Source organism: Rhineura floridana, chromosome 7, assembly GCF_030035675.1.
Source record: "Rhineura floridana isolate rRhiFlo1 chromosome 7, rRhiFlo1.hap2, whole genome shotgun sequence".
NCBI classification, from domain to species: Eukaryota; Metazoa; Chordata; class Lepidosauria; order Squamata; family Rhineuridae; genus Rhineura; species Rhineura floridana.
This window is the reverse complement of record NC_084486.1, coordinates 48,630,454-48,656,230: the sequence shown is the minus strand read 5'-3', so window position 1 is coordinate 48,656,230 and position 25,777 is coordinate 48,630,454. Positions and strand designations below refer to the sequence as shown.

At 40.5% G+C, this 25,777-nt stretch overlaps 1 protein-coding gene across 2 annotated transcripts in view; it reads right to left on the bottom strand.

Moving 5' to 3' along the window:
• The window catches only part of MYOF (myoferlin), a 102,770-nt gene extending 80,682 nt beyond the window's left edge, over positions 1–22,088 (bottom strand). For both annotated transcript variants that reach the window (XM_061635516.1, XM_061635517.1), the window contains exons 1-3: positions 21,921–22,088; positions 13,635–13,690; positions 10,489–10,580 (exon numbers count right to left, since the gene is read on the bottom strand). In XM_061635516.1, the coding sequence (XP_061491500.1) occupies positions 10,489–10,580; positions 13,635–13,690; positions 21,921–22,008 (236 nt within the window). In that variant the 5' untranslated portion in view covers positions 22,009–22,088. The remainder of the gene's footprint in view (positions 1–10,488; positions 10,581–13,634; positions 13,691–21,920) is intronic.
• Between the last annotated feature and the right edge of the window lie 3,689 nt (positions 22,089–25,777).

Below are 25,777 nucleotides of genomic sequence, written 5' to 3'. Positions count from 1 at the left end.
CATAAGGTACATGGGTGTGGTTGATGAAACCATCAGCCAGATGAGGTGATTTCATTTTTATTATCTTTGTTTTAAGCATTTGCTTTCAGAAGCCTGCTCCCATTCTCAAACATAGAACTGGCATGATTGCTTTGGGGTGGGGGGGGGAGGAGAGATTACTTCAGCAAGCTGCTTTGAATCAAACTAGCATTTGTATCACTTCTACAACCATGTGGAGAGGGCTCCAGGTGTTATGGTGCTTTACCTTTCTGTAGTAAAGTGGACATCTTAGCAAGGGATACCAGGGGGACAAGTCAGGAAGAGAAGGGGTTCATTCTACAGAAGTTCTCTATTTCTAGGGTTAAAACATGTTTCTTCCTTGCCTTTCTGAGGCCCCTCCAGATACCCTTTTTATTGTGCATTTATGATTATTCGTTATCATGATGCTATGGTTATCCCTGGATATAAACTATATCGGAAGGACAGGGAAGGACGTATTGGTGGCGGAGTCGCTCTATACGTGAAAGAAGGCATTGAATCCAGCAAGCTCGAAACCCAAAAGAGGCAGACTCCTCCACAGAATCATTGTGGGTGGTGATACCATGCCCCAGGAGGGATTTAATAATGGGAATGATCTATCGTCCCCCTGATCAAAATGCTCAGGGAGACCTTGAGATGAGATATGAAACTGAGGAAGCATCCAAACTAGGAAATGTGGTAGTAATAGGGTGACTTCAACTACCCACACATAGACTGGCCGCATATGTGTTCCAGTCATGACAAAGAAGCAAACTTTCTAGATATTCTAAATGACTATTCCCTAGACCAGTTGGTCATGGAACCGACCAGAGAGATGGCAACCCTGGACTTAATCCTCAGTGGGGACCGGGACTTGGTGTGAGATGTAAGTGTTGTTGAACCGATTGGGAGCAGTGACCATAGTGCTATTAAATTAAACATACATACAAATGGCCAATTGCCAAGAAAATCCAACACGGTCACATCTGACTTCAAAAGAGGAAACTTCACAAAAATGAGGGGATTGGTAAAAAGAAAGCTGAAAAACAAAGTCCAGAGGGTCACATCACTCGAAAATGCTTGGAAGTTGTTTAAAAACACTATATTAGAAGCTCAACTGGAGTGCATACCGCAGATCAGAAAAGGTACCACCAGGGCCAAGAAGATGCCAGCACGGTTAACGAGCAAAGTCAAGGAAGCTCTTAGAGGCAAAAAGTCTTCCTTCAGAAAATGGAAGTCTTGTCCGAATGAAGAAAATAAAAAAGAACACAAACTCTGGCAAAAGAAATGCAAGAAGACAATAAGGGATGCTAAAAAAGAATTTGAGGAGCATATTGCTAAGAACATAAAAGCCAACAACAAAAAATTCTATAAATACATTCAAAGCAGGAGACCATCTAGGGAGGCGATTGGACCCTTGGATTATAAGGGAGTCAAAGGTGTACTAAAGAACGATAAGGAGATTGCAGAGAAGCTAAATGAATTCTTTGCATCTGTCTTCACAGTGGAAGATATAGGGCAGATCCCTGAACCTGAACTAACATTTGCAGGAAGGGATTCTGAGGAACTGAAACAAATAGTGGTAACAAGAGAAGAAGTTCTAGGCTTAATGGACAATATAAAAACTGACAAATCACCGGGCCCGGATGGCATCCACCCGAGAGTTCTCAAAGAACTCAAATGTGAAATTGCTGATCTGCTACCTAAAATATGTAACTTGTCCCTCAGGTCCTCCTCCATGCCTGAGGACTGGAAAGTGGCAAATGTAACGCCAATATTCAAAAAGGGATCCAGAGGAGATCCCGGAAATTACAGGCCAGTTAGCTTAACTTCTGTCCCTAGAAAACTGGTAGAAAGTATTATTAAAGCTAGATTACTAAGCACATATATAATAATAATAATAAATTTAATTTTTGAGTCGCCTATCTGGCCGAAGCCACTCTAGGCGACGTACAACATTAAATTCAACAATACATAATAATACAATACATAATAAAATACATAGAAGAACAAGCTTTGCTGAAGCAGAGCCAGCACGGCTTCTGCAAGGGAAAGTCCTGTCTCAGTAACCTATTAGAATTCTTTGAGAGTGTCAACAAGCATATAGATAGAGGTGATCCAGTGGACATAGTGTACTTAGACTTTCAAAAAGCATTTGACACGGTACCTCACCAAAGACTTCTGAGGAACCTTAGCAGTCATGGAATAAGAGGAGAGGTCCTCTTGAGGATAAGGAATTGGTTAACAAGCAGAAAACAGAGAGTAGGAATAAACGGACAGTTCTCCCAATGGAGGGCTGTAGAAAGTGGAGTCCCTCAAGGATCGGTATTGGGACCTGTACTTTTCAACTTGTTCATTAATGACCTAGAATTAGGAGTGAGCAGTGAAGTGGCCAAGTTTGCTGACGAAACTAAATTGTTCATGGTTGTTAAAACAAAAAAGGATTGCAAAGAGCTCCAAAAAGACCTCTACAAACTGAGTGAATGGGCAGAAAAATGGCAAATGCAATTCAATATAAACAAGTGTAAAATTATGCATATTGGAGCAAAAATCTTAATTTCACATATATGCTCATGGGATCTGAACTGGCGGTGACCGACCAGGAGAGAGACCTTGGGGTTGTAGTGGACAGCATGATGAAAATGTCGACCCAGTGTGCGGCAGCTGTGAAAAAGGCAAATTCCATGCTAGCGATAATTAGGAAAGGTATTGAAAATAAAACAGCCGATATCATAATGCCGTTGTATAAATCTATGGTGCGGCCGCATTTGGAATACTGTGTACAGTTCTGGTCGCCTCATCTCAAAAAGGATATTATAGAGTTGGAAAAGGTCCAGAAGAGGGCAACCAGAATGATCAAGGGGATGGAGCGACTCCCTTACGAGGAAAGGTTGCAGCATTTGGGGCTTTTTAGTTTAGAGAAGAGGCGGGTCCAGAGGAGACATGATAGAAGTGTATAAAATTATGCATGGCATTGAGAAAGTGGATAGAGAAAAGTTCTTCTCCCTCTCTCATAATACTAGAACTCGTGGACATTCAAAGAAGCTGAATGTTGGAAGATTCAGGACAGACAAAAGGAAGTACTTCTTTACTCAGCGCATAGTTAAACTATGGAATTTGCTCCCACAAGATGCAGTAATGGCCACCAGCTTGGATGGCTTTAAAAGAAGATTAGACAAATTCATGGAGGACAGGGCTATCAATGGCTACTAGCCATGATGGCTGTGCTGTGCCACCCTAGTCAGAGGCAGCATGCTTCTGAAAACCAGTTGCCAGAAGCCTCAGGAGGGGAGAGTGTTCTTGCACTCGGGTCCTGCTTGCGGGCTTCCCCCAGGCACCTGGTTGGCCACTGTGAGAACAGGATGCTGGACTAGATGGGCCACTGGCCTGATCCAGCAGGCTCTTCTTATGTTCTTATTGGGGAGGTCATATGCAACCCCACTTTCAATACTGTTAGCACCTATAAAAGTTTTTGGGCAGTCATAGTGCTTCATTTCTAGTGTCCTGTAACATCCTGTCGAAATTCCATCATTTTTCATACTTCAAAAGTTCCGGGGGTTGGTTGTCTCACTTTTGTGGCGCTATAGCCCCTCCAGACAGTATTAATGTAGTAGTATTGGGGAAGCATCACAGGACAGACTAGCAGTTTAATCTTACTTCAACACTGTCAATGGAACAGTGTTTCACGCTGCACCTCAGGGAGATGCCTCCTTCTGTCTAATGGTGGAACTGGTCCAGGGGGCAAGAGAGGACTTCATCAAGACAGTTGTCTCTGGGAGAGAAATTCTGCCCTGGCTTTCCAATCACAGAACTGTTCCTATCTATTTCTGTATGTTTAAGAAATGTGTTCATCTCATTTCCTCTTTTTCAGGATGAGAACCACTGTTTCCATTTTTGGACAAGTCTGTTTGAAACTCCTTGAGCATGCAAATTCCTGTGAGCTCTTATCACACCACTGAACACAAGGTTGTGGGGAGAGTTAGGGAGAGGAATATTTTAGGTTCGCCCTGGATTTAACTGACTCATTTCACATTAAGCAATTGTGTGTGTTTATCTATTGGCCTCCAATTGCAGAACAGAAACCCAATTGCTTATTCCATTTTATAGTGTAATTAGAGCTAGGAACATTGCGTTTTTAAAATGCTGTCTTTTATAAGAATCTACTTCCAGCAAGCAAGCAAGCAAGGGGGAAAAAAGGGGGGGGGGAAGGAAAGCTTCTTCAAAGGAGTCCTAGCTAAGTTAGCCTTCCCCTCCTCCCTGTCACACACTTTAGGCTTCCAGAGCAGCTGTTTAGAATATTCCTTTCAATCACATTTTCCATTCCAAAGTTGTCTATGTGTTCATTCATTTCAACAACTGTCTTTAGGAAAATTGCTTTTATGATTTGATGAACGAGGCTTGGTTACTTGAATGCTTGTATCTAACATACACAATCTGTTCTTCCACACGTCACAGAAAAGAAGAAACTCTCCCCTTAGAAAACAATTGTTCTTACAGAACATATTCAGAATAGCCTTGTTGTACATTGCATGCATTGTGTTTGCCTCACATTTGTCCCTTCCCTGCCACTTATTTTGTTTGACACTAATGGGGCTAAAGCAACCATTGTGCTAGTAACTTCTAACCTATTTCCCTTCCTGCCAATCAGCTCATGTTCCCTTTGCCCTGTGACTACATTCACTAGATTACATAAATGATCCCTCAAGATACATAGACAGGATTTGTTTATCTATCGTTCTCCAGGCAGATGTTTTTTAAAAACAAAATCTACCACAGTAGACTGAACAATTGTGGGGGGATAATAATAGAACACTTATGACAAAGCAAAATACAAAAAAGGGGAGGAGGAGAACCTTAGGTTCTGGCTAAAAGTGGTATTTGCAAAGTCCATTTTATAAGACTTCCATTCACTCAGGATTTCCTTCATTTTAAACACATCAAATTTAAATTGGGGCATTCCTATACCAATACATGCCAACTCCCTTTGCCTCATGTCGTTGGGTAGCAACTTTCCCCCCCCCATAACCTGCCACATCAAATGGGTCAGGATATTTCCAAACATTCACACTACAAGAGACAGCATAGGTCTCTACTGCTCACTCACCCACATCTCTGACCTATTATAGGTTCCAGATGTGTTTACCCAGGTCTGGTTTTCTTTGGATAGAGGTCTCCAGAGGTTAACTGGGGTGCTGCATTTATTTACAAATGTACCAGCTGGGCACTTGTAGAGGTACCACTGAAATGCTCAAACTGGCATCAGATTTCCAGGGGATTACCGTCACCCTAAGCAGTTTAGCCTCTGTTTCTTTCGCAGTCTCTCTCAAACTGCAGTTTCTTTGCTTGTTTTGTCTTTTCACATGCAGATGCTGTCCCTTCCCTATGACTAGGGGGATATGGATATGTCATATTTTTTGACCATCATCTGGTCCAGGGATGGGGAACCGGAACTTTAAGCCTGAGGGCTGAACGTAGTCCACCACACTTCTCTATGGAACTCTCTCCAGGCCACATGCCCTCTCCTCCTCAGGCCATACCCTTCACTGACCTGGCTTCCCCCCCCCAATAGCCTCGTGAACAGAAGAGAGGGTCCCATATGACTCATCTATGCTGAGAAGAACATAGAGTAGGGATGACTAACCTGTAGTCTCTCCCATCATCTCCAACCATTTGCCTCACTGGTGGGGGCTGATGGGAGTGGAAGCCCAGCAATAACTGGAGGGCCACAGGTTTACCATTCCTGACATAGACTCATCCCAAATGAGCACATATCCTTCCATATGATATAAAATGTCAGATCAGGACTCATTTTTAAATGGGATAAAGAATTGAAAATTATTCGAACAATTCTATTTACAAATCTAGGGCTGCAAGCTTATGGACACTTTCTTTGGAATAAGTCTTATTAAATGTTGGACTTACTTTGGAGTAAACATGCAGAGGATCAGGCTGCATGACAGTTGGAGAAGTGACTGTCAATTTATATTCCTCCCTGTGGAGAAATGGCTGTTTCTGACCTACCACTTTTCTCTTCTGTTGCTAGGTTACCAACCATTCAATGGCTGGAAAAAATGTGTACAACTGTTAATCTTTCGTCCCACATATGGAATAAAATCATTTCACATGACTTTGTTACAACTTGCTTCCTGTGGCATGAACATATATGCTATACTATGCAGTAGCAGAACTTATTCTTACAATATTACACTTCATTTGTATTTTTTACATATAAAATAGAAAAAGTGAGCAAAATTATGGATCTCAAAATGTAAGCTAACATAATAGAAAACAGATGTCTTTTTTCTTCCATCCTGTCTTTCCCATATTCCTTAAAAGGGAAACCTAGCTCATGCAATTAGTCACGTGGCTGGTGTCTTCTGTAGCTATTGTTCGTTCTCTCTCTCTCTCTCTCTCTCTCTGTGTGTGTGTGTGTGTTAACATTGTGCAGTCGGGGCTTTTAAAATTACTTTTCCAGTGTGAGTTAAAATCTTTGCTACAGCAACTGCACATTAAGCTTGGTCTAATCGTATGGTATGATAAAAGTTTCTGCAAGTCAAAGCAAGTTTCAGCTCTATGATAAGTGGGGAAAAATTTGAAGCAATTGTGTTGGCTTTAAATACCGGGAAAGACATGTCACAGCAATGAGTAGTTTGCTGGCAGTACACAGCTGCAAGGAAACACTTACCAGGCTTATTCTCCAAAGAGCAAACTCAGTTAAGACTTTTTTTAAAAAGCTGCAGAAATAAGAAGTAAGAATCCTCCCTCATTCCTGTCTCTCTGCATGGAATTCCCTCAGCTTGTGTTGCTTTGACATAAATGTCATTTGACTTTGACAAATAAAGGGCACAATCCACCAGGAAGTGCAATGGGACTTGGGCAGGAGAAATTCCAAGTGAATTTTGCCCAGAGACAAAACTATGACGACTAGGAGAAAAATGTGTTCTCCCAATCTCCGGGCATTCATGTAGCCAGTAGCAGTTGGTAGGCTGGAGAAGGCAAGGCAGCACTGCGCACCTGGCTCCTGAACGGCCAGGGTCACTGCTGCTTACCCAGAGGGAGAGGGGCAAGGTGCGGAGAGCTCAGTGCAGTGAATGCGTAGTGGCACCATGGCGACAGGAGCACTGGACTATCTCCACCACTACAGCCACTCCTCTCTCCCTCCCCCTCTCCTCTCAGTAAGCAGCAGCGACCCTTGCTGCCCAGAAGCCACGTCTGCAACACCACCCCGCCTTCTCTGCCCCACCAACCACTCTGCATATAGCACAGGGGTGGAGAACCTTTTTCAGCCTGAAGGTCACATTCCCTTCTGGGCAACCTACCCAGAAGGGCCACATGCCAGTAGTGGGCAGGGCCAGAGGCAAAAGTGGGTGGAACAACGAATGTCAATTTTACCTTTGCCCAGCAGGCTAGTCTGTACACACACTTGTACACCCTCGCTACCTTCCATCCAAGAGGCGTTATCAGAGTTCAAGTCGCCAGGCAACTCAGGGTGCAAAGCAGCACCAGAGAGAGAGGTGTGGTCCGGGGAGAGTTCTGCGGGTCAGACAGAGAGGACTGGAGGGCCATACTCAGCCCCTGAGCCTGAGGTTCCCTAACCCTGATGTAGCACTTCTATCAACTCAATTTAATGGAGCCGCTTTATTCTGAAAAACAAGTGCATACTTAAAAAAAAAAAGGATTTACTACTGCAGAAAGCAAAAAGGTCTTGCATGAGAAGCCTAAGTGGCAATGAGAAGCTACTATTCCTAGGAGGTTTCCTTTGTTTATTCATTATTTGTACTTATCATGGATAACTGGAAGCCAACTCCCTAGTCATAAATAAAAGAACCAATATTTGTAATGGTCAGCACTGGATCATCATGTGAAACACAAACAAAACACAGCTGATATCTTCAAATATTCCCCTAGCCCAGAAATTGTTAGATTTGGTTTAGAGGAAAACAAGAAACACCTGAAATCCTAGCCCAGATGCTAAACGGAGCCTGTTTGAAAGTACAGATAAGAATCTATCCTTTTGTGTGTGTGTGTGTGTGTGTGTGTGTGTGTGTGTGTGTGATCTCATGACCACTCAATTAGAGCTGGTAGGCATGTGTCTGAGTTTCTCTCACCAGATAATGCATGCCAGAAGGATTCCATGAACCACAGTAGTACATTCTGACTACGGGTAATCAGGACTGGCCCTACCTTTAGGCAAAGTAAGGCAGCTATCTTGCAGTGGACGCTGGGGGACAGCCCTGATCTCCTCTGTTGGACAACAGAGCTGACTGTACCCTGCCCTGCACTTCCTCAGCTAGCCTGCTGTCCTCAAGCATGGTGGAGTACATGGGCAGTGTTGATGTACGATTCAACTACCAGTCTGGCCAGCCCCTATAAATTTAATGGGGATGGGCCTAGTGATCTTGGTAAATTAGAAGCTCCAGAAATTTATTGTCCTGGCTATTTTGTCAGTGCTCCATGAATATTGTATCAGAACTGAACACAGAATTAATTTTATATATTCTACCTATTAGACTAATAGAGCAATCCTATGCATGTATAAGATATAAATCCTTCTGTGGTCAATGAGGCTTACTACCTAGTAAGTGCGTTTAGGATTATACAGACTTACCTTAGACTAAGTAACCCCAACGAATTCAATTAAGCTTACTGCTAAATACATATTAAAAATATAATTAATTTGTTTAAAAAATCTCCATGTCTTTTACCAGATATTAAAAGCTATAAGCAACAGGAAACTGTAAAAAAATTAAAGAAAAGGAAGTATACATTTTCTGATTTAGTTCCATAGCAGTAAAAATGTATGCAGTTTGCTTGTAATGTGTTTTATAGGGAGTGACAGTAAGAAAATTGTTTTCAGGAAGTGCCTTTTCAAATAAGGTTTGCTTGATCAACTTTTAATCATCTCCTAGGAGCAAAATTTTTACTTATGAATCACAAAGTAAACAGCACAAGATGAAAAAGTTCTAGGCAGCTATCTTTGCATTCTCTTTCTGACATCCTGAATTGAAAGGGTGTGACCATTAGCATTAAATCCAACTGTACTGCTAACCAGAACTTGGAAAAGTCACTTTTTTTATCTACAACTCCCATTAGCCCAATCCAGTGGCCATGCTGGCTGGGGCCGATGGGAGTAGTAGTTTTAAAAAGTAACTTTTCCAAGCTCTGCTACTAACCTATGCTGGCTGACATTCAGAGATAAAAATCACATGCATAAACACATATGCGATGCCTCTAGGGTTGCCAGGCTCAGGGCCGGAGAATGATTCTGTATCTTTAAGAGAAAGAAAATTCAGCCAAGTGCAGATTTTCTTGCAACAGGGGAAAAAAACACAGTGGAATTCTCCCTTCCCCCTGCACAACTTTTAAAGCTACAGAAGACATCTTGGAGGCTGGGCCTGGCAAGCAAGAGGTCTTCTGTATCTTTAAAAGTTGTGCAGGGGGAAGGGAGAATTTCACCTTATGGTTTTTCCCATTACAATGTTGCAAGAAAACCTGCACTTGGCTGAATTTTCTCTTCTCTTAAAGATACAGAATCATTCTCAGGCCCTGAGCCTGGCAACCCTAGATGCCTCTAGCATTATTTGCATGCATATCTCCCAACAGGGGAAAACATAAAGAAACACACTTCACAATGGTAGCTGTATTTGGCTCTAGTCCTTCATACAGTTGTGCTGTGTTTTGTCCCAATGAGGTCTCTTCATAAGATGTATGACCTGGGCTAGTCTCAGTGGACATCTGACAAACTTAACCTGAACCAATCATAAACAGAATAGCCTAGTCAGCAGTATGAGAAAGACTTCTAGATGATATGACTGCAGTCCTGACCCTAAACTTACTGAAGAAAGTTTCCCATCGCACTTTCTCATCTGTCTTTGATCTCTTTTTGGGGTACGCTGGCCTCTTTTGTCACCAAAAGCCAATCTCCATGCCTTTTGCAAAGCTTTGCTTTATAATTAGAACAGCCTCCCCATCCCTCCCACAAGTTATTTCCTTCAAAAGTATTTTCTTCAGAATCTCTCCTGAATGATCATAAGCCTCATTTCCTCTGCACTTCTCAGTTCCAAATTAACTCCCTCCTGGCCCATCCTTGCTTTACTGTTATGGGACCATCTCTCAGCACCTCCTTTGCATTGCTTTCATAAACCCACTCTTGTGGCCTACATCACTGTTATGTTGGGTACAACACCCAACACATTGTTGGGATGTTAAATAGGTAAAGCAATAATGAGAAAATGTCATATCTATAAATATCTTGCCTTCCTGAAGTGCTGAAATATTGCTGAAAGGTCAGCTGAAGTATGCACAAGGCAGAAGAGCCAACAGTAAATAATTCAGTACCATATCTGAAGTTTTAAAACCTTAACAAATCCAATCATACACATATATCATAAGATTACTGGATTTAATTTGTAAAAGTCACTGTCCGCTTAAAGCAAACTGCACTGCGAAATAAATCTCTACCCTCTCATTTTTTAAAAAAAGTTGACATACTTGTTTTGCCCTATAGTTTCAAAGTCTTTCACAGTAATCTGCAGGAATGATGAAATATCCAGAGGGATTCCTCTCAAATCAAACTCAAGAATCTGTGCAAAATGAATTAGTATAATCATTAGAACTGAAATAGCAACGTAACAACACAATGAATAAGCAATAAAAAAATTAAGGGATAAACATTTTAAACCAGTAACACAATGAGATACAGGCAGACTATATTTACATCTAGTTATCTAGGTTGAAAGTGCCTTTAGGCTAGTTCAGACAATCTCAAATGTATAAATACCGTTGGGATAATCTACTCAAGGTTCATCATGATTATGTCCCACTGAAAGGAATGCACACAATGCAGTGGGGCTTGCTTCCAAGTACAAGACACATGTGATTGGCTTACATGGCATGATTAAGAAGTCCCATTGATTTCTGTAGTATTTGTTGTAACTGGGGTTGGGAGGACTTGTCCATTTCAGTTCTCTTAGTTTTTTGTTTTTCCAATCTTCTCCATATTTTTCAATCTTCTCCACATTTCTGCAGGAATTTGGGACACGCACACAGAGAGCTGGTATAGCACAGTGGGGAGGAAAGTCTGGCTGGGAGTCCAGAGTCTGTGAGTTCAAATCCCCGCTCGTGTCTCCTGGGTGTAAAGGGCCAGCTAAAGATCACCCCACAGTGAGTGGCTCAGGGGTTACATGCCCTGCCACCTGTGCAGCTGTGGGCAAGCTGCATAGTCCCAAGGAGCCCAGTTGCCCCCCAGCTGGCAGTTGTGGACAAGGAAGGGGCTGGCTTGTGCAGCTGTGGCACGCTGAGCAGGCCCTAGCCAGCTGGGGAGGACTAGCCTCAGAGGGAGGCAATGGTAAACCCCCTCTGAATACCGATTACCTTGAAAATCGACTTGAAGGCAGTCCATTTCCATTTTCCACATTATATGAAGCACACTTTCCCCTAATATATGCATTTTTGTACACATTACTGAACTGCACTGCAAAATTTGGAAAAGTGCAAATTTCAAAGGGTGGCTATGCTTCAGTTCTCAAATTGCTTTGGAAACTGTGAATTTGATAAATTCTGCTTTAAATGCAAATTGAATCAAATCTCTAACCCATCCCTAGTTGGACTAACCTTTACTGAACCTTTGCCCAGTATACTGGAAAATGGAAGATGACAGGAACCAGCATATATGTATGTACCAGAATTAAACTTTACATCATACTCATAAACCTGTGTTTCCCTGCCATGCATGTAGTTTTTATATAGTTGAGATTGTGTGAACTATGCGGTTGCTTTTTGAAAAGCCCACAGAATAAAAAAAGACTGGAGGACTGGAAAAGACTTAAAAAAACAATCCTCTACTGAAATCTCTATATCTAAACTTTCCTAAGAATGCATACTAGTATCAGCTAAATTACTGTTTACTATAAGCAGAGAACTGGAAGGGTCAAGGTGCATAACATCAGCGAGAAAGGCTCACAAAGAAGAATTAGGAACATGTTACTAACAGTTCCTTCACTTTAACAAATGCAGTTTTAAGGACGCCAGTATCTTATTCACACTTATGTGGTGCAAGCTCCATTGAACTTGGCAATATTTACTTTTGAGCAAGCATGCTTGGGATCAGGCTGCTCATTTAACACTAACTGCATTATTCATTCATAGTCAGGGCCAAACTAGACATGATGTTTATTGCAGTTTTGCATTAAACCTACACATTTAAAAAAATGTAAATAACAGGTGTTGGGTGAGTGAGAAGCTGATAATTATTAGGATTACAGCAAACATGGGAAAGAGTTTAAACCTTTCCTCTCTTGCACTGAAGAAAATTGTTCCTCAGAAGCTGCGTTTTGTTTTGAGAGAAAATTCCCTATAGGCACCAGTGCTGGATTTCCTACCAAGGCGAAGAACAGCACTATCTCCTGGAAGACTCCAGTTCATACAACCAGCAGTTCCACATGATCCTGACCAGGTCAGAAGCCTAGACCCTATAAAAATCCCTAGAGCAGGGGTTCCCAAACTGTGGTCTGCACATCATCAGTGGTCCACAAGCTTAATTCAGGTGATCTGCGGCACACATTGGAAGAACACTTACAATTTGAATTATGTGGAATTCTATGGGGTGCAAATTGTAATGCACTAAAATGCAATATAAAAAATAAGAGAAGCAATAAAAATACGGTTAAAATAATGCAGCATCTAGCACAGCACATAACAATTGCTACAACAGGCAGAAAAATCATTAAGCGGTCCATCAAGATCCTCAGCAATTTTCAAGTAGTCCATGGGGGAAACACTTTGGGAGTCATTAGAGGTAATGATTATATGAAAGCCAATGAATGATGAGCAAGACCATAAGGTTCAAATATGTCATTAGAATATGTAGTTTCAGATTCAGCAAGCAGAAATCAAGACATTAAAACAGATTTTACAGGGGTACACACTGTGCAGTGGACAGTCTGGGAACACCAAATGCTCCAACATTAGTGAAGCTAAGCAGTTGTGATCTTGATCAGTGAAACAAGAGATGTATGGAATAAATAAAGCTGCAATTCTAACCCCACTTATCTGGGAATAAGCCCCATGGAATTCAATCGGAGTTACTTTTGAGCAGACATGGGGTTGTATCCAACAAAGTCATCCAGTTAATGCAAGGGCTTCTGTCTGTGCAACGGAACGTTCTCTCCCTGTCATCTCCCTGCATGCCCCCACCATGCTCCACAAATCTGCTATCCATCTAGAAACATTATTTCCTGTTTCTGACAATGCAATTTACTCAGAAGCAAGTCCCATTGAGTTCAGTGGGATTGACTTTCGAGTAAATGTGTAAAGGATTTCATCCTGAAGCAGCTTCAAACATTAATGGTTCATGGGGGAGGAGGGGAGAAGGCAGCACAAGTGCTTTCGCCATATCATTTGAAACAAAATTTGTTCATCTCCCGCTGAAATAAAATATGTGCTAGATCTTGCACATCACACCTTAGTAAGAGATGTGGATGCTCTATTTTTGGATACAGAGAATCACAGGGAACAGGCACACGTTTCTTGTTCTCCACCATGTTCCATAATGCCATACAACAGAGCACACGATTGAATTTTGTTACACATATTATGCATTATCATATACTATGGAAGCAAAAATAAAAAGAGGTCACCTCATTCCAAACAGGGTTGAGTTCACTATCAATTTTCTTTGTTTTCTTTTTTTCATCTGGAAATAAACAAAAAAGGCCTTACTTATGTGAAAGAATATAAAACAGCAATCACAATATATTAAAATATTATTTTATTTTAATGCAACCAGGCAACAAGGCTGAATTGATGTATATGATTGCTGGCCATAGCGTCTAATCTATAAAGCATGTTTTTTTGCCTGTGTATAATAAATCTACCTTCTGAGAAAGGTGTTTTGGATTAACTATATTGACACAACCCTCTTCTCTTTCTAGTTGATATTTTCTGCTAGCCTGGATTCTTCTGTGTCTGTGGTTAAGGCGCTGTTTAAGACACACCCTGATTTAACCTCATTCACCACAAACACTTCTGGGGTGTTGTATGAGGGCAATGACAGAGACAGAATATATACTTTGCCTGCGGTCCTGGGTTCAGCCTCTGGCATCTCCAGGTAGGCTGGGAAACTCTCTGCCCAAAACCCTGGAGAGCTGCTGCCAATCAGGGCAGAGGCAATACTGAGCTAGACGGACCAGCTTCCTATGTTCATATGAGTGTGACTGGGTGAACTACCTTACCACAATCCTGACCAAACCTGGGTTAATATAAAACATCAACCCAGATATAAAATTAGGGTCATCATGTGTCTTACCCTACAAAGGACAGTTCTCTCTTTGAAAGGTCCTTCTCTTTGAAGATCTGCCCAGTTAAAAAAAGAATGATATGATGTTAATGAGATTTGAAACCAACTAAGATAACCGCTGGAGGAAGGTGATTTTATAATCTATTAAGAGATAGGTTTGTTATATATTATAGATTTATAGCTGAACTATGACAAATCGGAAGTCAATATTCTTTCTTTTATATATATATATATATATATATTCTTTCTTTTTGTATTGTACTAGTTATTGATTTGTGTTGTTTTCTTTTTGTATTGTTTTGGTTTTGAAAATTGGAATAAAAATTAATTGAAAAAAAAAAAAAGAAGAAGAAGAGAGAGCAGGGGCCTTAAAGTTGCTCATCAACAGTGAGCACTTGGACAGCACATTGATCAGGCACATAGGCCGCACAAAGGTATCTTCCACACTACAGTAAGATGCAGTGTACTATTTCCAAATCTGCATCTATACATATAATTTCCCACCCTTCCTCCCAGTAGGAACCTAGGGCAGCAAACATATGCAAATATCTGTCCTCATTTGTCATCTTTTTTGGCAATGCATACAGGGCTACTCTATATATACATCTTGACAGTCATGCACCTAACAGTCACACAAATTGTCCTTCAATCTATCTTTCCATGTGACAATTGTGACAATCACTTGGGGATGAATCAAGAGATCATCAGCATGTCATCAGTGGCATTTCTCAACTTTGGGAATCCTAATTTTCTGCTTTTATTGCTACTGCTGTTGAAATGTGACCACTTTAAGAGCTTATTTTATCTCAAAGAATGTATGATTTACTTAGAACATGCTTTTTTATATGTGGAATATTCATAGAAAGCATGCAACTTCTTAAAATGGACTGGATGAGGGCTAATAAACTGAGGCTCAATCCAGACAAGACTGAGATGCTGCTAGGGGGTGGTTCTTCTGACCAGATGGTGGATGTCCAACCTGTCCTGGATGGGGTTGCACTCCCCCTGAAGGAGCAGGTTTGTAGCTTGGGGGTTCTCCTAGAACCATCTCTGTCACTTGAGGCCCAGGTAGTGTTGGTGGCACGGAGTGCCTTCTACCAACTTTGGTTGGTGGCCAAACTACATCCCTATCTGGACAGGGATAACCTGGCTTCAGTTGTCCATGCTCTGGTAACCTCCAAATTAGATTACTGCAATGCACTCTACGTGGGGCTGCCTCTGAAGACGGTTCGGAAACTGCAGCTTGTGCAAAATGCAGCAGCCAGATTGGTAACAGGGACCAGACGGTGCGAACATATAAAACCGATTCTGGCCTGCTTGCATTGGCTGCCTGTATGTTTCCGAGCTCGATTCAAGGTGCTGATTTTGACCTATAAAGCCTTACACGGCTTGGGACCACAATACCTGATGGAACACCTCTCCCGATACGAACCCACCTGTACACTACGGTCAAGATCAAAGGCCCTCCTCCAGGTGCCTACTCCAAGGGAAGCTTGGAGGGTTGCAACAAGGGAGAGGACCTTCTCAGTGGTGGCCCCGAAGTTATGGAATGATGTTCCTGACAAGGTGCGCCTGGCGCCAACACTGTTATCTTTTCGGTGCCAGGTCAAGACTTTCCTCTTCTCCCAGGCATTTTAGCATGTGTTTTAAATTGTTTTTATATTGTTTTAAATTTTAAAATTGTGTTTTAAATTGTATATTTGTTTTAATGTTTTTGATTGCTGTAAACCGCCCAGAGAGCTTCGGCTATGGGGCAGTATACAAATGCAATAAATAAATAAAGCTAATACAAACTCTTAATGCATGCAGTCTCCTGTAGAAATACATCAATTCAAAATGATACCCAAAATGTGTTAGATCAGCCTTGTCCAACCTTTGGGCCACAGATGTTGCTGGACTGCAACTCCCATCAGCCCCAGCCAGCATGGCCAATGGTCAGGAATTATGGGAACTGTAGTCCAGCAACATCTGTGGCCCAAAGGTTGGACAAGGCTGTGTTAGATTTTACACATTAAATCAGGGGTGGGAAACCTTTGGCTCTGTAAGCATTATTGGACTACAACTCCTGTCATTCCTGAGCGTTGATAATGCTGGCTGGGGCTGCTGGAAGTGTGAGTCCAACAATATCAGGAGGGTCATGGTTTCCCCATTCCTGCATTACATTGTACTGAATCTCTGAACCCTTAACAATGGATCATCACAGATGAAGGCTGCACACTTATGGATGAAGGCTGCACCTAAGCACACTTACTAGAGAGTAAGCCCTATTGAACATAGCAAGACTTACTTCTACGTATGCATGGACAGGATTGCACTGTTAGTAGAGGATGAACACAAATCAATATGCTGTCCCATCCCTTCTCCTTCTAACACAGGTCTGAGTCAGTCAGCTCTGATGTACTTTGATAGTTCTTCTCTACTGGATGTAGGAGGTGCTGACAATGAGTCCTTATGCAGGGAGTGGGGAACTGACTCACATTCCTGTAACAGGAATTGACTTTTTATTTCTAAAAAGTCTGTGCAGGATAATGACTCAGGCCAGGCCACAAAGACTGTAAATCTGCAACTTGCATATGAAAATGTCCGCTATAATACTATCAGCTTAAACTGAATCAGATGTTAGTTCTGTGTGCTTTAACCTATATTGTATATTATTTCAATATATTATTTTATTATATTATATAATATGTAATATACAATATAATTAATATATAATATATATATTATAATTATATCTTAATATGTAATAATATATATATTATTTTACAGGTTTTTTAAAAAAATGTTTTAACGTTTTGTTTTAATGTATTTTAAGGTCTGTTTTTATGATGTTTTATAGTGCTTTTAGCGTTTCTGTTTCCCACCCTGGGCTCCTTGCTGGGAGGAAGAGTGGGATATAAATCCAGCTCCCATCAGCCTCAGCCAACAAGGCCAATGGCTATTGCTTTACATACACATTTTTTAAAAAGCTACTATACTTTGCTGGCAGAAGAAAAATTGGACTCATGGCTTCAAATAGGGATGGATGAATATATCAATTTCAGTTTCATTTATTTTTTTCAATCTTAGATTGTATGCCACATTTCCAAATCAGTTAGCATTTTTTTTAAAACAACTCACAAAAATTCACCTGCGTTTTAATGTGCATTTCTCCTAATATACACATTTTGTATGTTTCCATGCATAATATACATTTTCTCATGATAATACCTTTTCACAAGCAATTTTCCATAATACAATGCATTTGCATAGGTTGTTTTCATTTATATATCCATTTTGCCCAGTTGGAGAAGTGCACTGCATAATTTGGATAAGAGTGAATTTCAAAGGATAGCTGTGTTTTGGATCATTTATTTTTTTCTGGAAATGTGAATTTGGTAGGTTTGCATTAAAATGTGAACTGAACTGAATTTCTCCCCCATCTGTAACATCAAGAGACAGAAGGTATCACAATGTGCAGCATCTAGCCCCTTCATCCTTTCATTCAGCCCAATTGCAAGGATCCACAAGGCAAGAACTGAATGCAATAATTATACATGATACTAAGCATTTATATAGCACACTTTCAAGTGTTCAGAGCATTTCACATATATTATCTCAATCACTGCTACATCAGCCCTGTAACACAGGGTAGTATTAGTACTGCTGTGAGATTGGGGGTTTGGACAAAAAAGGGTTGATGCGGCTTTATACATACATATGTATAAAGTCCTGTAAAGATCAGTAGGTTAAGATGCCAGGCACATCTTTCATTAGGGAAATTACAACTAAATGTCCCACAATGACTAGGAAATAGCTGGAGCCACCTCTGCAATGCAATGGACACTTTGGACAAATGCAAACCTTTTTGTCCCTGTGCTGATGGAACTGGTGGAAGTAATCTCCTATAGCCCTACAATCTCCTTTTGGGTAGAAACACACACACCGTTCTGCCAGTTCCAGTACATCTCAACCACCTTGCTCTTCTGAAAATGGGGGCACACAACACTAGCCAAACCCCACCCCTTTTTATTGTAAAACCTGGTGGGAACAGCTTGAATGCGGGTTTTTTTTTAAATTAGCTTCAAAGAGATTTTGCAACTGCCTGGCAGATCAACTTGTTCCCCTTCCAGGTGTGGCTAATAGAAAAGCTTTGCTCTGGCAACTTGTGTGTTCACAGCCTTGATACACACCTCATCTCTGCCTCTAGCCCACTGTTACTACCAGTACGTGTTCCCGCCTGCACACTATAGCTTTGAGAGAGTTCAAGGAATAATGTTACCTGATTACTAGTAATGATGTCTCCATTAGTGGCTAGCCTGATGTTACATGCTAGTTTACAAACATGGCAAGACTGTAACAGGTATCAGTTGGGAAGGAACATAACTCAGTGGTACAGCAACTGATCTGCATGCATAAAGTTTCAGGTTCAATTTCCATCATCTCCAAGAAGGGGACCTTTCACAAAATGTTAGTATGGAGCACTCCTATTAAGTGTTGCAATCAGTCAGTCATGCCCTCCTTGATTCTCTAGTCCAGGGGTGAGGAGCATTTTTGGCCCAATGGATCTTCATTTCCTTCCACCCCTCACGCCAACTTTGATAAGTGGGCAGTGGCCACTCACCTGTTCATCATCTGATGTCAGGTGACTAATAAGTGGGCGGTCCCATCCTCCTGTCAAAATTGATCTGCAGGGATGGGAGAAGGGGTCTGCAGTGGTGAAGCAGCACCCATCGGGATTTCACTCTCTGCTCAGCTGATGAGCAGACAGTTCAGTCCTGCTCTCTGCAGGAATCTGCTTCAGCAGCAAGTTCCCTACAGGAAATGTGAGCACTGAGGATTGAACCTAGTGACATCAGCTGATTGAAAGTTGGGCATAGTTTGGGGGAAATGGTCTTGTGGGCCAAAACTGGCATACAGGCCAGAGTTTCCCTGCCCCTGCTGTAGTCCCTTCCCCCTTACCTGGTTTTCTGGTTTTGTCCCAGTCAGTCAGCTACTGCTCAGTGGTTATTGGCAGTTTGGGCAATTCCCTCTTAGGGTTTTTATTTTTCCCTAAAGATGTTTTGTACTTCTGCAAACCTCATAGCTCCCCCATGTTAGCCGAGACCTCCCTCTTGTGCATGGATGTTGCCATTTTGGCTACATAAGCACTGGCACACTCCTGAGCATTAAAAGTAGAAGGAATGAATGATATTGCGCCTAAATATTCTGTTGATAAATCTATTCTCCATACTTGTTAATAAATTTGTTGCTAAATTTGTATCTTTTGCTTGTACTTGACATACTTTTGACTTGCTTCTACTCACACTTACTTTTGGCTCTGATCCTGTAAATACCACCCACATCCCAGGCCCTTAGAGGCACTAGAATTACTGTACTTTTGGACTACTTTACTTCTTCCCTTTCAGGAAAGTTTGTGCTATTGAAGCCATTCAATTAGCATTCCCAAAAGTAAAAAAAAAGCATTTGGGGATGAATCGTATGTTAAATGTTTGACCTTTTATCCAAACCTCTGCTCAAATATGATTCAAATTTGCACATTGAAAATCAGCAGCCTGACTGGTTCACTATGAACCCAGAAGGCCTGGAAGTCTCTAATTCTGTGACTTTATGCATGTGGTTCCACTTTATTGGGGCCTCATAGAAAACCTCAAACATGCAAACTCATTCATGGTGCTTACATTTTAAGAATTCTAATTTCAGCAACAGAATTGTACATGAAGATAAATATAAAACCCACAAATCTATCCTTCAATGAATTTTAAACAGGATGAAAAGAATTACCACCCCATTAAAGGTATCAAGTCATTCACTGTCTTGATATGTTTTTATATAAACTAGATTAGATAAATAAAAGCAGCCATGGCAGGAAGGAGAGAGAATTGGACTGGAGAATTATCAATGGGACAGGTAGTGTTTAACATTTACCCCATGGTGTTTAAATCCCTGCCCCCTGTTTTTTGCACTGCTGAGAGGAAAGCAGTAAATACAAATAACATGTAACATGATTTGGTCCTTAGCATTCCTATTAAGCCATCTATATAGCACACCATGCAAAAATCCTGCCAACTGAGGTTTTAACAAAGTAAATACAGCTTGAACAAGTCAAACATAGGCTGTGTAAATCATGAGTAATTCATAAATAAACCATAGATATATCAGCCTTTATTTCTTCACAAAGTGAAGTCTCAGAAAAACAAAGTCTGCAAAAATGTAGTTTAGGGTACAATCCAAATCTAAAGATCCACTGGTTGAGAGGTTATGGGATTCAGCAGAAGCCCTGCTCCATCAGTGGAATACCAAATACAATGCCATAACAGCTAAGCTAGTGGAACTCCCCCAATATGCTGGTGAAGGAGTCAGAAGAGGGTGGAGATGTGGGTGGGATGTGGGCAGGAACACATGTCGTATCCTATTCCACATCAACCCATAGCCACGCCCCCATAGATGGCACTACTTTACACTAGCCCCAGGCCTAGCACAAAGAATTTCCTGTTATTGCTTTCCAGTTTTCTAACTAAACAAATAAATAAATCTATGTCCCAGGGTAGGATAGCTCTTGTCAGCTTATGACTGCTGTATAAAATGAATAAGAGATCTTTAGCTGGTGATGGTGATTCACCCATAAAATCCTCTTTCGCAAGTCACCATTTGCATTTTATGCAAGGGTGGAACAGAAGAATGATACTGAATATCCTAAAATAATGCACGTACGCAGAAACCTTTTTTAAAAAAAATCAAAACTAAGAGTAAAGCATAGAGGGAACTATAGTTCATACCTTTTCCTGTGCCATTTAAATATTAAGTATCAAGCCACAGACCAAAGTTCTTATTACACTGTATTTCTTTAAGACATCTTAGCCTCATGCAAACTATTGTGAAGTCAGGACTCTGCAGTTATTTTTGTCCACTAAAACTGTTACAACTTATTTTTCAGTTCAGCCCAGGCATCCAAGTAAGGATACTCTCAGGAATATATGTAAACTTGATGCTGCTCTCCTGTTTAATGTATTTAATGAGCTGCAAGGCAGTTGACTATATATGTACCTTAAATGTAACAGCATTACAACCAACCATGAGGAAAGGAAGTAACACAAACTAAAATCCACCACAAAATTTACACCAAAGAAAAGTAGCATGAACCCATACATTTCACACTTATGGATTAATGGGAATGTACTACTTTCTTTTTCTCCTTAAATGTTGGTTACTTTGCTAAGCACAAAGCTTCATGTCTGAAAAGCAAAAAAACCCTCCTAAAAAAAGGAGTCCAATAACATAATGATTAATGTCTTAAAAACTAATTTTTAAAGGCAAACAGTAAAAGTAATCCCTTCTTCCAAAAAATATTTTTTTAAAAAACAAGTGCCAACTAAACACTCAAAATTACTATCTGCTGTTGCAACTAAGTAATTTATAAGCAAAGGTGCAGCTCACTTTCACATTCATCAAAACTACACAGGAGTTTTGAAACAGCAGCTCCTGAAAATACAACCCCATCACTTTCTAGCATTTTTTTAAAAAAACTGTGTTATACAATAGTTATTATTACTTTCTTTAGGAGCAGATCATCCTGTGTTGGATTGTGCCACCTTGGCAGATAGAAAAATATCATCTCTAAAACATTCCACAAGTTAGCTTTCCTTACCTTTAAAAATAACTGACACAATAGGATCTGGTTTTCCAAACTTATGTTTAGGGATATTAGCAGCAGATTCCACAATGACCCGAAGCATTTTTCACTGCTTTTTAAACTGCAGCAGTTTTCAAAGAAATGTGTACTTCATACACTCTGCAGCCTCCAGGCTGAAATGCCAACAAGAGGAGGCTGGAAATGACTGCAACTGATGGGTGGATCTATGACGAGTTACTAAAGGCTAAGGGGAAAAAAGATTTGTGTAAAATGACACCCCCATCTCCTGTGGCATTAGAAAAAACTGGTATGAGCTTGTAAATTCTGGCAGTGCAAACTAAAGGATTTGTTATGTGTGGTGGTTTAAAGGGGAATTTGCATATGGATTACAGGAAAGAAATGTGAATGTGCATAAAACATTACTTATACCTCATGTTAATGCACAGAACCCTTCTTCTTTCTTATTGCTATTGAAGTGTAAAGAAATTAGTATAACATTTGCAGAAAAACATATTATTCTTCCTTTCTTCATGAGCTTCTTTCCAATGCCATTGGTTGTTGTACTTCTCTAATCTTTTCATTTCTTTTTTTAATCCAGTAACTCAATCAAAACAGTCTTAGATCGCCCCCTTCTGTAAAGATCACAAACAAACTTTTGTATGTATATTTTAGGCAATCAGTATATTAGGAAAGAATGAAAAAAAAAGAACCTTCCATTTAATTAGTAATCACTTATGAATCAAAAGAGTCATAGCGGATCAGGCCACTGGAATAAATGGCACTTTAAAGTATGTGAGGCAAAGTGCAGCAGACTTATTCCTCTATGTTCCTGCATAGAGTTCAGAGTATCAGAGTTCCACATAACTCTAACAATATGGGGAGATGTTACATTATAATTGTTGCACACTGAATCAGAATATTTTTATATGTGTTAGTCAACTTACTAATGCCAGGATGTCTGTGTTATTGCCAACAACTGTTTTGTAAATGGTCACTGTTAATAACGTTAATTATCACTGTATTTTCTACATTTCATTCCCCTCTGGCTTGTTACTTTCAGACAAAACGTTTTGTAGTGACAAATAAATGTAATAATAACAATAATAAATATATCTACCTGTAACTCGGTATAACATCTCATGATTCTGATGAATGAGACTGTAGCCCACAAAAGCTAATGGCAGGAATGGCAAATGTTGCTTGACTATTACAACTTCCATTATCCCTGACTGGCCATACTAGATGGGGATAATGGGAGCTGTTGTCTGACATCTGGAGGACCATAGGTTCCACATCCCTGGCTTATGCCATAACAACATTGTTAGTCTGTGAGGTGTCAGAAGACTCTTAGTTGTTTTTGCTGGAACAGACTAACTTGACAACCTTTCGGGGGGGGGGGAAGATCTGTATAAGATTTGTATGTACTGGGGAATGTATACAGCCCTTTTTCAGAGGCTCAGTTTCAATGGAAGGAGGAGTTTGGGTATTGACCTCAAACATCTATTAAGCACCAGGCACACTACCATCAGGCAAAGGAAGATGGCCCATTTCAGGGAAATGTTTGGGGGCAGGGTGGCATGGGGGCAGTGGTATGGTAGAAAACCTACCCAGGCTCATTCTCCAGTAGGGGGCCTACTACAAGTCTCTGAAGCCTTTTGGATCTGCTCCTTCTCCTCCTTGCTCTCAAGTCTGTTAAGCTGACATCTCCAAGCACACAAATAACCAGAGGAGAAGGAACTTCCACATGCCATGTCCTCTTCTTCTGGGAGCAGACCGGGCCCAAGAACAAACCCTTTGCATGTTACATGCATGAAGGGTACTTACTGTGTAACCCCTCTCCTCAGTACTCCAGTGATGCCCCCTTCAGTGAATTATGTGTGAACAGGCTTGAGAGGTAAGCAAACGGGCAGCAACAAAAGTGAAGAGGAGGTGAGCACACTCAGGGCCCACTGATATCACCCTGTCAAAGAGCCCAAAAAAACTTGGAGCTGTTTTTGGGTATCAGTAAGGGTAGCAGGCTACAAAACACATAAATGTAGGTTACAATCCTGTACCCTCAAAGTAAGTCTCATTGAATTCAGACTTTAATGTGTATAGAATGGATTATGCAGTTAGCGCACAGTTGTGCTGTTTGTATTTTCCACCTCAGTTACCAAAATATTTAGGAGCACAAGAAGCTACTTTATGTGAGTCAGGTAGGGTTGCCATATTCCAGTTCCACAAATCCGGGCAGACTAATTTGCATATTATGCAAATTATTCGCATATTAATATTTGGATTGTCCAGTTTTGTTTTTGTGCCTAGGAATTACCACCAAAAATTGGGGAAAGATGTGAGAAATCTTTTTTTTAAAAGCAACATTTTCAGCCTTAAATGCCTAGATTTACCTTGGAATATTTAGATTACCAATGCTAGGATGTCTGTCTTACCGACTACTCTCCTGCTCCCCCCCCCCCCAGGCATCATGAAAGACCCAGTCCTGGGCTCAGAAAGAAAATAAATATCTAGTCTTCTTCAAAGTACTGATAAGCTTCTTGTTTTAATTAAAATAATTATAAATTCTTGCTCTTATCAGTAATGGGAGTTAATTATCTTGCATATGCTGCTGTTGCTTCTATGGCTGTAACAGAGTGAGGTTAAAGATAAGTGAAATGCAAATAGGAAAAAAACAACACAAAAGGCAGTAACACTTTCCTAAATGTAATACCACACCAACCACAACAAGATTCCTATGAGTAAGGCAGAAAACTCAGCATCCCACAACCAGTCAGGATTCATAACCAAAAACCCAAACTAAAAAAAGCCTAGCAGCCAGTCAGCCAAGGTCACAGAAATCCCCATGCAGCATAACCTGACCTGGGAACTGCAGTTAATGCAGAATGCTGCAGCACAATTGCTGACATGAGTGAGATCCTATCAGCACATAATACCTCTGCTCTGAAATCTGCACTGGTTGCTGATTTGCTACCAGGCCAAGTTCAACCTGTGCTTTCCATGTTATGGGTGCCACATAGTACTTGTTCTGCTTTTGTAAGGAATCAGCCCTGTAAAGTGGCAGCACCTACGCTTTGGAACTCCTTGCCTATTGACATTAGGCAGACGCCTCTTTTCAGCACCTGCTAAAATCAGTTTTCTTGAGGCAAGCCTCTCCAGGCATGTGGAAGCTATTGTGTTTTTAAATCTGTTTTTAACTCATTGTTGGTTTTATTATTTTGAATGTTTTTAAGTATCTGTCCTTAATGCTTTTGTCAATAATTTTATTGTTTTAATTCTTTCTGTAAACCACTTTGAGATTTTTTACAATAAAGCGGAATATAAATGTTGTAAATAAAAATACATAAATAAATGTTGGAGTCACTATGGCCCTTGAGTCTCTTCCCACTTTTAGGAACCAAGGAATCTGCCTTATACTGATTCAGGCCATTCATACCATGATTTCTTAAATGCAATACCATACCAACCACAACAAGATTCCTATGAGTAAGGCAGAAAACTAAGCATCTCACAACCTGTCAGGATTCCTAACCAAAAACCAAAAATATGATAAATGAAGAAATATTTATACAAGCATGACTATCAAATATATTTATTATTTACACAAACTGTAAAGATATTTATAGTGCAATCCTAGGTTTATTTATTCAGAAGCAAGTCCCAGTGTATTCAGTGGGGCTTACTCAAACAGGGACAGAAATGCAACCTCAAGTGATAAGCAACTTCATTCACACAACCCAAAATTCCGAATCATAAGACTCCATACACGCACACTGCAGATGTATAAATTCATACAGTCTATATAACAGTTTATTGTCAAACCAGTTGGTCATTGCAGAAAAATCAGTATTAGTTTTTAAAAAATCAGTATTACTTTC